Source organism: Miniopterus schreibersii (genome assembly GCF_964146895.1).
Source record: "Miniopterus schreibersii genome assembly, chromosome: 4".
Classification (NCBI taxonomy): domain Eukaryota; kingdom Metazoa; phylum Chordata; class Mammalia; order Chiroptera; family Miniopteridae; genus Miniopterus; species Miniopterus schreibersii.
In genome coordinates, this window is record NC_138105.1 from 18389059 (window position 1) to 18402681 (window position 13623).

At 36.2% G+C, this 13623-nt stretch overlaps 1 protein-coding gene across 20 annotated transcripts in view; it reads right to left on the reverse strand.

The window, feature by feature from the left end:
* LOC308556839 (ankyrin repeat and KH domain-containing protein 1) overlaps positions 1-13623 on the reverse strand; it is a gene marked incomplete at its 3' end in the record, with an annotated part of 119112 nt that overhangs the window by 61039 nt on the left and 44450 nt on the right. For 19 of the 20 annotated variants that reach the window (XM_081136497.1, XM_081136501.1, XM_081136510.1 and 16 more), the window contains exons 8-10: positions 11123-11360; positions 10695-10886; positions 5707-5816 (exon numbers count right to left, since the gene is read on the reverse strand). In XM_081136497.1, coding sequence (XP_080992623.1) covers positions 5707-5816; positions 10695-10886; positions 11123-11360 — 540 coding nt within the window. The remainder of the gene's footprint in view (positions 1-5706; positions 5817-10694; positions 10887-11122; positions 11361-13623) is intronic. The other variant, XM_081136506.1, reaches the window with a different exon arrangement.

Consider the following 13623-nt stretch of genomic DNA (forward strand, 5'->3'; position numbering starts at 1 on the left):
GCATAAAAAAAGAAACTCTTATATCATTCCCTTGGGTACCCTCTCCCTCTTCTACCCCATCTTCAAGGTGACATCATCTTAAAGTAAAATGGCATTTTCCTTGTTTTTCAGTTTTCATGCATACCTGAAAGCCAAAGCTAAATAAACAATTCTAAATAAAGGAAATTTTGAAGTTTTAAGACATAAAGCATGAAAAGATGATGATGTAACACGAGTTTATTCTGCTTGAAATAAATTTTACTTGCAGGAAAAAAAAAATTTATAATTGAATAATTCCAATGAAACTGGAGAGTGTATATTCTTTCCATTGCTTTCCAGGGAGAGTGGGTAGGGGGTAGGGAGAGAGAGAGAGAAACAGATACATCAATTGGTTGCCTCCTGCACGCATCCAGGGCTGGGAATTGAGCCTGCAACCAAGGTACGTACCCTTGGCCAGAATTGAACCTGGGACCTTCAGTCCGCAGGCCAACGCTCTAGCCACTGAGACAAACCGGCTAGGGCAAGACTATATTCTTTCTTGACTAACCTTAGTACTCCACAAGGGAAGAGGAAATAGTTTACTTAAAAATCCATGTTGAGTAAAATCTTCCAATTTCTTTGACAATATTTAAGTAGGAGAAAATATTAATAGTAGAAAGACTTATGGTGGAAGAGATAATGATTTAGCATTATAATGCCAGATTATTCTTTATTGGGGTAGCCTTACTAAATTAACTGTGCATTTTAGGGACTAATAACTTTTATCTATTAAAATTATCTATATCTTATAAGCTAAATTTGCTCATTAATAATTATAAATAACCCCTCAAATAATGCTTGGGGGGTCACTTAAGATACATTGAGTATATACACAGATTTTAAGAGATAAAATAATTTATATAACGCTTATCACCATGATTATAATGATGATGTATATCTTAAAAATTCATTTTCTTAGAGAATCTCATAGCACTTCACACATTCTTGGGCTAACAAAGCACTCAAGATCATTTAGTACATTTAAACAGGTAGTTGGTTAACTTGTTCTTTAGAAACCATAAAGTCAGATTTCTCAAGCTAGGTAATTAAAAATCATTTGGTCCAAACCCCTCATAAAAAAGGAAAAGGATGCCCGGCCAGTGTGGCTCAGCGGCTTAACATTGACCTAGGATGCAGGAGATCGAGGTTTGATTCCTGGTCAGGGCATATGCTCGGATTGCCGACTCAGTCCCCAGCAGGAGGCATGCAGAAGGCAGCCGATCAATGACTTTTTCATCATTGATGTTTCTATCTCTCCCTCTCTCTTCTTCTCTGAAATCAATTTAAAAAACCCATAAAAAATTAAAATAAAAAAAGGAAATGGATGAAGAGGAGTAGGAAACAGAAACAAAAACAAAAGAAGCCTATGAGAATTTAAGTGATTTGCCTAAGGACACCGAACAGAGCCAAAATAATAATGTATTACACAACCTTGGTAAAACAGTCCAGGACATAATACTAGATTTCATTTAACAGATAAGAATATTGTGGCACATGTTTGCTTATAGATCAGTGATTTGATGGCTATGATGAAAATTTAGGTGCCTTGTCTAATGTTCAGGATCATTAGTTCTTTTTGGACCTCCATTCAGATCTAGGATAATAAGATGCCTTTCATAGGCATTTCTTCCTTTAAGTAGATTTATTTCTGAATAGAAATGCAGGCCTATAAAATGCTAAGTTGTGTCACAACATCTCTTGGTAAGACATAACTAGAATGTATTTATCTTCTCTAATATCTATGTTAGTTGTTTTTTACAGGAAATTCTCCTTGTGTTCAGAACCTACTGATCAATTATGCTAAGGTATATATCTTTTAGAAATAAAAGGTCAAGGAGCTGGAGACAAGGAAAGAATACTTATTTACCCGATTTATATACCACTCTCCCATTTCAACTTTAGCTCTGCTGGAAAATACATGTGAAGGAAACTCTAAAGATAACAAATAGTTCTTCTATCTTAACAAATGTATCAAAGTTTTAATGCTGAAATTAGTATGCCGTAATGAAAAGAGAAAGATTCTACCATCTTCACAAATGGTTTGAAAAACACAAAAAAATCACCAAATCAAAACACCTCTGACATGTTGGCCAACACAATGTTGCCACCTAAACATACTATCTATACTATCAGTAGGACCTTTGGAAACTCTGACCCGATGCAGTCATGTTTCATAGACAAGGATCATGTCTATAACAATAAAATGGTTGGGCATAGAAACTAGGAAAACACAGACAACAAAGTAGGTCTAAATTAAAAGCAAGCAAGAGAAAAAAGAAAGGAGTACTGTTTTATAATCCAAATTATACTGTTCAATAGTTCACTATGCAAATTGTCCACATTGAACTTGAGAAATAAAACTGAAGGAGGGCTAGAAGACTGTGTAAAAGAAATCAAGCTGTAAATGCTTGAACTGAAGTAAGCTACAGAGATGAGGACAAGTATGAAATATTAAAACTCTGCCTTCTGGCCTAAAGACCAGTAATTGTTGAGAATGGTCTAGCGTTAATACAGGACACCCAAGCAGTGGCTCAAAGACTATAGGAGTCTGGCCCCAGTCGGATGGCTCAGTTGGTAGGAGCATCATCCCGTACACCTAAAAATGCTCCAGTATGCCATCAGTTCTGGCTGTGAATTTTTAAAAAGCAATAAATAAGAAATTTTCTAGATTTCCTTTAAAACTAAGTTCTCAATTACACCCACTATACATTTAGAATGAAAAGCTTTTAAACTCCTGTTTCATCTCAGGAAGCAATACAAGACAACCAAATTGCTGCATTAAAATTTTTTAAAACCATAATTAATATCCTAACTGACTCAGAGGCAGAATATTTTAAAGAATGGGAAACAACAGTTTTTAAGTTCCTTTTTAAAAATTATAATATCAAAACTTTGAATTATGGCAAAAGTTAAACTCTGAAATCTAATTAAGGCTTGAGGGTTGGTCCAGATTGTGTTCCAAAGGTTTATTTGTACATCCTTAATTAAAACTGAGCGTAAAAATAGTTCCCAAAAATAAAGGTTCACAGCCAGCCCACAAAAACATCTATTTAACTTAAAGAACCAGCAAACCTAGATAGATATCAAGAACACACCTATGAAATACAGGAATGGACTATATCTCTGTTCCATGCAATGGGAGTGGAAAGTCTTCCATCTGAAAACCACTGGAGGAAATTACTATAGCCCAAAACAGATATTAGGAGATGGCAGCAAAGAATGAAGAACAAGAAAGATGCTACTGCGTTGTTAGGTCCAGCTAGTAAGAATTACCAATCATTTTTCTCAGGACTCAAGGAATAATATGCCTCCTTTACTTACTTCTTGTATTTAACTAGGTCTTTTTTCCCCTCTCTGGCTTATAGTAAAGCCTGAAATTATAAAGTTTATTTATAAGTTTTAAATATCAAACTTGCTATACCTTCCCTACACTTTCCACATCTTCTATAAATATATAATTAGGAAAAACTAATATTAAAATTGAAATGTCTGTCCACAGAGTGCAAAAGTATGGAATAGGCAACATATTTTTATAAGTTAAAATCAATATATAAAATAATTGAAAAGGAGAAAAAAAAGTTATGCATATAAAGTTATTAAATCTAAGAGTATTTGTAACAGTGAAAAATTAAAAGCAAGTCAAAACTTCAACAGCAAGTGAATGATTATGGTTCATTAACTTGATGAAATATTATGCAAGGGTTACAAATATATAGACTATGTAACAATATGAAGATTATGAAAACACACAGTGGAAGAAATAGAAAAACTGTATTATAATTACATGTAAATATGAATGCAAAGATAGATTGCAAAATACAAAAATAATTACATTAAAATAACAGTATTACCTTTGTATTTAATTAAGATATATATTTATCTGAGCCTTCACCACACTACTGTCTGAGTCCATGGGTCCCAATACTTGCATATAAATTCTTTGGTTAATATCTTCCCATCCACCCACCCCCACCTTCCTTCATAGAACTGTCAGTCTGTTCCATGCTTCTATATCTCTGGATCTGTTTTGTTCATAAGTTCATTTTGTTCTTTAGATTCCACGTATGAGTGATATCATGTGATACTTGTCTTTCTCTAACTGGCTTATTTCACTTAGTATAATACCCTCCAGGTCCCTCCATGCAGTCTCAAAGGGTAACAGATCTTTCTTTTTTTACAGCTGCATAGTATTCCATGGTATAAATGTGTCATTGCTTTTTTTTTTTACTGATTTTTAAAAAAATCTTATATTTTGAATGTAAAACAGTAAATTCAAATCTATCTGTTCATTTAATGCAAATCTTCTAAAGAACTCTAATCACGAACACTATATAATTCCAGAAGACTATTATACAAATAAAACCTCTGAAAATATTTAGTAAGATTTCTAACTAAATCAAAATCAGTAAGAATTTGATATACATTAGAACCCACTTAACATAGTTCCTCTTTTTCCTATTTAATATTTTCAGAAAAACTCCCAACAAACAGGTTAAGAAAGTGACTTTGTTGCAGAAAAATGAAAGAAGAGAGAACTCAGGTAAGAATTCAGAGGATAAGAGTATTAAATTTGTTTATAGTATCTAAGCTTTTATGCTCTACCCTATTTCTTTTTTTTTCCTACCCTGTTTCTTTATTTCAAGAGGTGAAATACTCCAATTCTTAATTTTTATAGATGACCCAAAGCAACTCTAAAAAAGGAAAAAGATATAGAAAGAAGGCAGGAGATTGAGATCTACTTAACATGTCTGCCATAATTCTCAAATAAAAAAGTACACCTCAGAAATTCTAACTGATGGGGAAGATCCTAATTAATAATAATGAATACTAGTGTTATTACAATATTTAGTATTAGTAGAAATAGGAGTAAATGGCATAATTATACTATACATTTACTTCAGTCAGTTATTTTCCAACAATCTCAGGTATCTACTTGGGAATGTCTGTTATTAGAAATGATTTAAAAGGCAATATTTGCACAGTTTTTTCCAAATAACTGAAACTAATAAACTTGGTTCACTAGAATGTCTCATAAATTTCTATGAAATATATAAGGGAATTCTGTGAGAAACTCTAGAAAGCAGTTTAAAGTACCTTCACAAAATAAAAAGGAATCAAAGCACACATTTCAGAAAGAAAAAAACACCTTTAAGTGGGATATGATTTACAATTTCCACAGTTGTAAGGAATATTACACATACGAATCTGCCATCTAATTTGAAACTCTGAAAAGTCAAAGTAGAAAGTACTAAAAGAACAGAAAAATAAGAATGCGTTAATAATGTTGTTAGAAAGATGATAGTAGCTTTGTTTTTAAAGTCCAATTAGAGAAACAAAAGAAATCACTTAAAGTGATTTGATAAGTTATTCTGTTCTGTAAAGCTATTATTGAATTTATAATACATCTAATGAAGGAAAGTTTACAAAGTTTAGGAATGTCAACTGGGATTGGGGTGAGTGGAAAAAACAAACTAATAGTTTTACCTAGGAAATGAAATAGTATACCTTATTAAAAACTAAGTATTTTTAAATACTGTTAATAAATGCAACAAAACTAGAATAGTCAAACCTTTTTTTAAAAATTATTTTATACAAAGCATGGAAACTATAGATCTTTACCAGCTTTTTCTAAATGTTAAAAATAAATGAATGAGAGCACAAAAATAGTTGAAATTAAAAATATCTTACTAAATCGGCCCCTGCTTGAAGTAAAACATCTGCAACATCTGTATGTCCATTTTCACAAGCATAGGTTAAGGCTGTGTCTCCTGTTGCTGTTGTAGCATGAACATTAGCACCTAGTAAACAAACGAACAAAAAACCATACATTTACTTTGTGAATTATAAATTATATTAAATGGTTCAGTTTTGCAATTTGGTGAAACTAACAAACTGGAAGTATGAAAATATTGATATGGATTTTAAATATCCTAATTTTCCTTTAAGTATGCTTTGTAAAAATGCTTTTAGCTACACAGAAAGGAACTATACAATTAATTTAAAACACAGTAAAATCTGCCTACACATCCCCAGTAAGATATATCCTAAGAAATGAAAAAGCTACAAAACCAAAAAATATCCGTTTTCAGAAATTATATTGGTGGTAGTGTTGGACTGTATTCTGAAATAGTTCTATAGATATTGTGGTAAAAAATCAAATGAGTAATCCTTTGGTAAAAAAGTAAAATTTTTGGCATCATTAAGAGAAAACACAGACATGAGACTGCTGAGGTTAAGTAAAAACCCTATAGTTCTGAATTGGAAGTATTGACATGAACTCATGATGTATTTTATCTATAAGAAAGAGAAATATATATTTTTAAAATATATCTTTATTGATTTCAGAGAGAGGAAGGGAGAATGAGAGAGAGAGATAGAAACATTAATGATGAGAGAGTATTCATTGATTGGCTGCCTCCTGCACGACTCCCACTGGGGATCGAGCCCACAACCTGGGCATTGAGCCCACAACCTGGGCATATGCCCTGACCAGGAATCAAATCCCGATCTCCTGGATCCTAGGTTGATGCTCAACTGCTGAGCAATGCCCGGCTGGGCAGAAATATAAATATTTCTTAAATCTGACCAACTAGAAAGGCTCAGAGACAATGATAGACAAACAGAAATAGCACCTTTAGCTTAGATTGTGGTCTCTAAGTCCATTTCCTACGAAGTGGAATGAGGGCTTCTTAGAAAAATGATTGGACCCAAGACTGGGGCAGAAGCTGCGTAAGATGAGCATGAAATACTTTGCCATATCAGAAAGCAAAGAAACCTCAAAGACTATAATGAGATCATATCAAAAGGATTTAGGAGATAATGTTATTGACCAAAGATAGTCAAATTGTGGCACCCTCTGAAAATTTTACATTGGAAAAAAAAAAAAAAGAGGACTGTGGTGAAGTAAAAGCCATCATGTATGTTTAAATCCGAAAGTTCAAAATAATGTTCATATCAAAAAATAAAAACACTTGCCCGGCTGGAGTGGCTCAGTTGGTTGAGCATCAACCTGTGCACCTAAAGGTTGCTGGTTTGATTCCCGGCAAGGGCACATACCTGCGGTGTGTTTGATCCCCAGTGGGGCACTGATAGAAGGCAACAGATTGATGTTTCTCTCTCTCTCGCCCTTTCCTCTCTCTAAGCATGTCCTGGGGCAAGAATTAAAAAATAATAACAACAAATAAAAACACTTTATTGGTTACTACTGAAGGATGCTAGGGGACCACCTCATTATTTTGGAAATGTAAATATAGGGTGAATAAAGCCCTGGCTGGGTGCCTTGGTTAGTTGGAGTGTCTGGTTGGAGGGTGTCCCATGCACCAGGGGGTCGAGGGTTCAATTCTGGTCAGGGAACGTGCCTGGGTTGCAGGTTGAATCCCCAGATGGGTGCATGTGGAAGGCAGCCAGTGATGTTTCTCTCTCTCTCTTCCTCTCTCTAGAATCAGTGTAACATGTCCTCGTGTGAGGATTTAAAAAAAGACATTTGTGGGAATATTTTTTTTAAAAAGGGTGAAAAAAAATCATTTATATTGCTATTCCCACATAATTCACATCTAAGAGTAATCAAATAGTTCTCTTTATAGACATATTCTAGCTAATAAACAAGGAAGGAATAATAGACTTCAGAATATCATCACTTCGGAATCCCTACTGAATTAATGGATCTAAGCAATGATCATCAATGGCTAATAATATTACAAAAAGAGAGACATCAGACATTTATTATCTCAAGATAATAAATACTATAAATAACAAATACTACCTATAAAAGTAGCCTAGTAAACACTCACACCATCTAATTCAATCGAGTCTCTAGATCTAACTACTACTTTACAGGAAATCCAAGGGACAGAAAAACAAGTTAAGTGAAATAGGGATGCAATCTTCAATCAAAACTTGGAAGGAATAAGAAGAGAAAGATGGAAGGGGATTACAAGGATTATAAAATACATTTATCAATGGTTATTATATTAATCTTATTTGAATACTGATTCAAAAAGTCATTAAACACAAACACACACATTTATAGGACTATCAGAAAAATATGAAAACTGCTCAGATATTTAATGATACTGAAGAATTATTGAAAAAATTTAGATCGAAAATAGTATTTAAAAATATATATTATTACTGACTTTTAGAGAGAGAGAGAGAGGAAGGGAGAGGGGGAGAGAGAGAAACATCAATGTGAGAGCAAAACATCTATTGGCTGCCTCCTGCACAACCCCTAATGGGGATCCAGCCACAACCTGGGCATGTGCCCTGACCAGGTATCCACCTGGCAACCTTTTGGTGCATGGGAAGACACCCAACCAACTGAGCCACACCGGCCAGGGCATACTTTTACTTTTTGAAAGATTATCTTTTCGTGATACATACTGAAATATTTATTGATAATTAATAAAAATAAAATTTTTAAAATAATTTATTTTCAAATTTAAAAAATTACAAATTTAAATTTAAAATGTTTTTGTAACTATTTTTGATGACAGATGTTAACTAGATCTATTGTGGTAGCATTTCACAATATGATTTTATCTCAGCAAAATATTTTTAAATGTTTAAATAAAAAATAATTTTATAAAAATAATGGATTGAAGGACATATAGATGAAATGAGATTGGCCATAAATTAAAAATTGCTAATGCTGGTGATGGGTTCTTTAGGAAACATTAAACTACATTTTCTAAATGCTGGGGGAAATGCCATAATAAAAGGTTTTTCATTTGTAAAAAACTGTATGAGCACTATATTAAAAGACCTACTGGAATTTTCTATAATGCTACACCAAAAGAAGAATTTTATGTAAGTAAAGTACACTTTAATCTAGAAAAAAATTTTTTAGGTAGTGATCATATAAAAAAGTGATTCTCAAACACCTAAGATAGTTCTGGAAACTATATGCTTCAAATTAGCAAAAGTAGCTCAATATGAGAATCAATGGTGATGTAATAGAAAAAACAATGTTAGGAGTTCTAAGTCAGAGTATTGGCTCTTTCACCTATTAGCTTGGTTACATAAGGGAAATTATGAAACATGATTATGCATCAGTTTCCATATCTATAATAATGTGTTTAATAATTTCTTACTATACAGGGACCAGTAGTAAGTAACAGAGATAATTAGCAGGATGTCTGGTATTCAATAATTTCTTAGTAAACATTTATTCACTTAAAAGCCTCTTACATTAGCATGGGTTTACTTAAAAGAAGGGTAAACAGCCTGGCCTGCGTGGCTCAGTGGTTGCGCATCAACCTATGAACCAGGAGGTCATGATTCAATTCTCAGTCAGGGCACATGCCCAGGTTCATGCTCAATCCCCAGTAAGGGCGTGCAGGAGGCAGCCGATCAATAACTCTCTCTCATCATTTATGTTTCTCCCTCTCTCTTTCTCTCTCTCCCTTCTCCCTTACTCTCTCTGAAGTCAATAAAAACATATTTAAAAGAAAAAAAAAGAGGGGTAAACAGGAGTGTGGAGAATGTAGAAAGGTAACCACTGGTAGAGAAAGACACTTTTTTATTGAGTTAAAACTGACATGAGAAAGACTCCTGAATGGGACACAGATAGGTACTGAAAATGATGAAGGAAGAATGACTGAATAATGCATACCCTAACTACAGTGATTAATAGTATCTGAGTCAGAGAAGAGGTCAGCTTGTATGGTCAGTTTGCCTGCATTAATTCAAAATCTAAACAATCATCTGAATTATTAACCATCTGGATTAAGAAATTATATCAATAATAATTAAAAAGAAAAATTGAGGCTCAGCTATGTTCAAATTAATCTTAACAGTGAAAGCCCAAAAAGGATGAATAAAGTTTTGCTAAATGTTTTATTTTCCTTTACATAGTTTTAAACAATATATCAGATGTGGATAAAAAAGGATATATAAAGGTTATTATCTCTAAAGGATTCAGGTTTACATCTACCTGAATCAATTCATTTGGTATATTCTTACTTTGCTCTATTATTATTGCTTAACAATGTATAAATCACAAATTATTTTAATAGTAAGTACTTTTGCAAAAATATAAAACTCCCACTTATTCATGTCTCTGTGTGTGTGTGTGAGAGAGAGAGAAGACTCAGAAATGTAAAGAAATTAATGGGTTTTAAGGTACCAAATTATAATCTCTATAATGTGATCCCCACTTCCTCTTAGTAGGAGAGAGACTAGAAGTTAAGTCTCTCCCTTCCAGAAGCCACAAACCATTCACTCGAGAGAGAAGGTCAATAAGAAGCCTATGTCCCTAGCTGGTGTGGCTCAGTTGATTGAGCATCATCCTGTGCACCCAAAGGTCAATGGTTCGATTCCCAGTTGGGGTGTGTATGAGAGGCAACTGATCGATGTTTCTCATTTCTCACACTGATGTTCCTCTCTCTCTCTTTCTGTCTCTAAAATCAGTAAAAACATTTTTTTTTAAAAAAGTTCAGTCTTAAAACAAAAAAACAAACAAGCAAAAGAAGTCTATGGTCACTAAGCAAACATTAATAACAATAAGAAACATTTTTTAAAATGACATTTTTTAATATTTAGGAGCCTAAGAACAGCAGTTAAATTGTGGCACAGCTGTCCTTCAACTTTTGTAGATATGAAAAACTTAAGCCTAATTGTTAAACTTATGAAAGCAATATGAAAGCCTTTTTCTAAAAGGCATTTTTAAAGTCACATACCAGCAGCCAGTAAATATTTAACCAACTCCAGGTGTCCTTCCTGAGAAGCCTCCATCAGAGGTGTGGAGCAGCCAAGTTCTATATCAGCCCCTGCCTTAATCAGGAAGTCTGCAACTTCAGAAAATCCTCCACAGCAAGCCAAGGTCAAAGCAGTTTCTTGGGTTTCCTCTGTCTGGGCATTTATATTTGCCCCTGGGGAGAGCATAAAAATAGATAAAATTAGTTACAAAAGACTTATGATAAAGATAGTAACTATTTTAAATTATAATAATCATCTCTATCTTCTCTGTTTCTGGGGTTCCTTCCAGGGTGTTGATAATTTACTTTAACCACTTATGAAGAAAGATATTTTAGTTGTAGTAAACTTCATCAATACTGACACAAAACATCCAAAAGTAATTTTTATTTAAGAAGTAAAACTACTTTACCTTGTGCTAAAAGGAGTGCGACCATCTCCTCGTGTCCTTCCCGAGCAGCTTCCATCAAGGGAGTGTATCCTTCATCATTAACTTCTTCAAGATTTGCCCCCCTTTCAATAAGTAGAGCTGCCAATTCAACATGCCCTCCACAGGCAGCTAGTGTTAACGGAGACTCGAATGAATCTGCAGGCATGTTCACTTGAGCACCACTATCCAAAAGCAAACGTGCTACCTCTACATGTCCATCCTGTAGATTTTAAGAAGTAAAACAAGAGGAAGGAAATTATTTGGAGATTTTTAAAGTGCAAAAAGAGAAGCAAGAGATTGAGGAAAGACAGAAAGAAAGATGTAGCTTAGATGCATATACATCATTATGCCTATCTGAGCAATTTAAGATCTGTCTTATCAAAAGCCCATTAAAATTATTTTACCTTAATTTTGAACCTCAAAATTTCCAAAATAATCATACTTGTAACATAGTTACATTCAAATAATTTTGAATTTCTATCTTCTTTGAAGTTCAAAAAAACTGTAATCTATAGTAGACAGTACCTCAAGATAATGTTTATACTACTGCCAAATCAAATATAGTTATACCTTCAAACTTAGGTGTCATGTTTAAATGTAGAAACTGTGTTAGACCTATTTAAGAAACAAAGACTTGGCAAAAAATAACAAATTCTGTGAGGTCATTACCACTTGGGATTGGGTGACCAAGGTAAAACCCTATGGACTGATACTACCCTATATTTTTCCTCATCACTAGCTTATTGCAAAGAGGCAAAGAATTTTATAAAGATGTAAAAATAAGTATCTCAGAAAGGCCATTAACTAAATATTCTCAGGGTATTCATTCTATAAATACCATAAATACCCTGTTAAAGTTCTTTAATTAAAAAATTTATGTAGAGGAGGAGAAACAAGATGGCGACATAGGGAACAGCTGCACCCGCCGCCTCCCACAACCACATCAAAATTACAACTAAAATACAGAACCACCAGCACTCAGAACCTCCTGAAATCTGGCTGAACAGAAGCCCCACAGCCAGGGAACTGAAGGAGCACCGAGACCAGGAGGAGGGACGGAGACGAGGGCGGATCAGGGCTGAATCCGGGCTGAATCGGGGCTGAATCGGAGACGTGCCGCAGGCCCACACTCAGTGCCGTGGTTGAAACCTGGGAGGGAATCTTGCCGGTGGGGGTTTCCCGGAGGAGGGAGGGGTCTCAGCCCCACAGCAGGCCCCAGCCCAGGGCTCCAGGGCTGGGAAGAGACGTCCCCACAACTCCGGGCTGTGAAACCAGCAGGGATTGTCTCTGAGGGTCGCCGAGACTGCGGGAGCCCCAGCAGCTCCTCTCAAAGGGCCCGCGCACGGACTCACTCGGACGCTCCCTCTGAGCCCAGCGCCGGGCAGCAGCCTGAAAGGACCTGGGACACTCGGGGAGGAACTAACCTGCCTGAAATCCGGGCAAGAGGTGCAGAGGCGGCTTCCTCTCAGGCAGAAGAGCTGGCAGAGGCCACGGCTCCTTTGGCTATTAATCCCTGCATACAGCCGGCAGGGAGGCGCCATATTTGAATCGCCAGCACCTGACTCTCACCTTTGGCCCCACCCCAAGATTCCCGGAGGCCCCGCCCCTCCCCACCTGCAGGCTCATCCAGGCCATTTCCAGGGGCTTTTCTGTGCGAGTGGCCTCTCGAGCCTCATGCTTAGGCCTTTCCTAAAATCTCTCAAACAAGCAGCAGCATGCCCCATACGGCTTGATAAGCGGCCCCAGGCCTGGCACTAGCGGGAGCCTGCACTGGCTCATACCTTGGCCTCTCCTGGACACCTCCAAGCCCAGCACAAGTAGGAGCCAGCTACGGTTTGCTGTGTAGCTCATGCTGGGTGGCCCTGGGCAAGGCACTGGCAGAGACTGACTTTGCACCTCCCCGGAGGCCCCAGAGACAGTGCACCTGCTGGTCAGACTCGACCACACTGGATTACAACCCTACCACATCCACAAATGACGCTCAAAGGGCGCACCTGGTGAACACCAAAGCCCCACTGAAGTAAATCCTGCTCCATAGGAGTGTCTCCAGCACAGCAGCTCTTTGGCTGTAGTTGCAGCTGGTCCTGACAGCTGATTGGCCTGGGGGTCAATTCCTCCCAGGGACACCAACAGCAACCAAGGCTCAACTACAACAGGACAGTGCACACAGCCCACACAGGGGAGCACCTAGAAGGCCCAGCTCAGGTGACTGGGGAGGCTGAGCCACTGGACCCTACAGGACAACTACTACACAAAGCCACTCTACCAATTCCAGGAGACATAGCAGCTCTACCTAATACATAGAAACAAACACCTGGAAGCAGCCAAAATGTGAAGCCAAAGAAACATGTCACAAAGGAAAGAACAGAAGAAATCTCTAGAAGAGGAACTAAATGAAATAGATCCAAGCAAGCTAACAGATACAGAGTTCAGAATTTTGGTTATAAGAATGTTTAAGCAGACTATTAGGGAAATAACTGAGA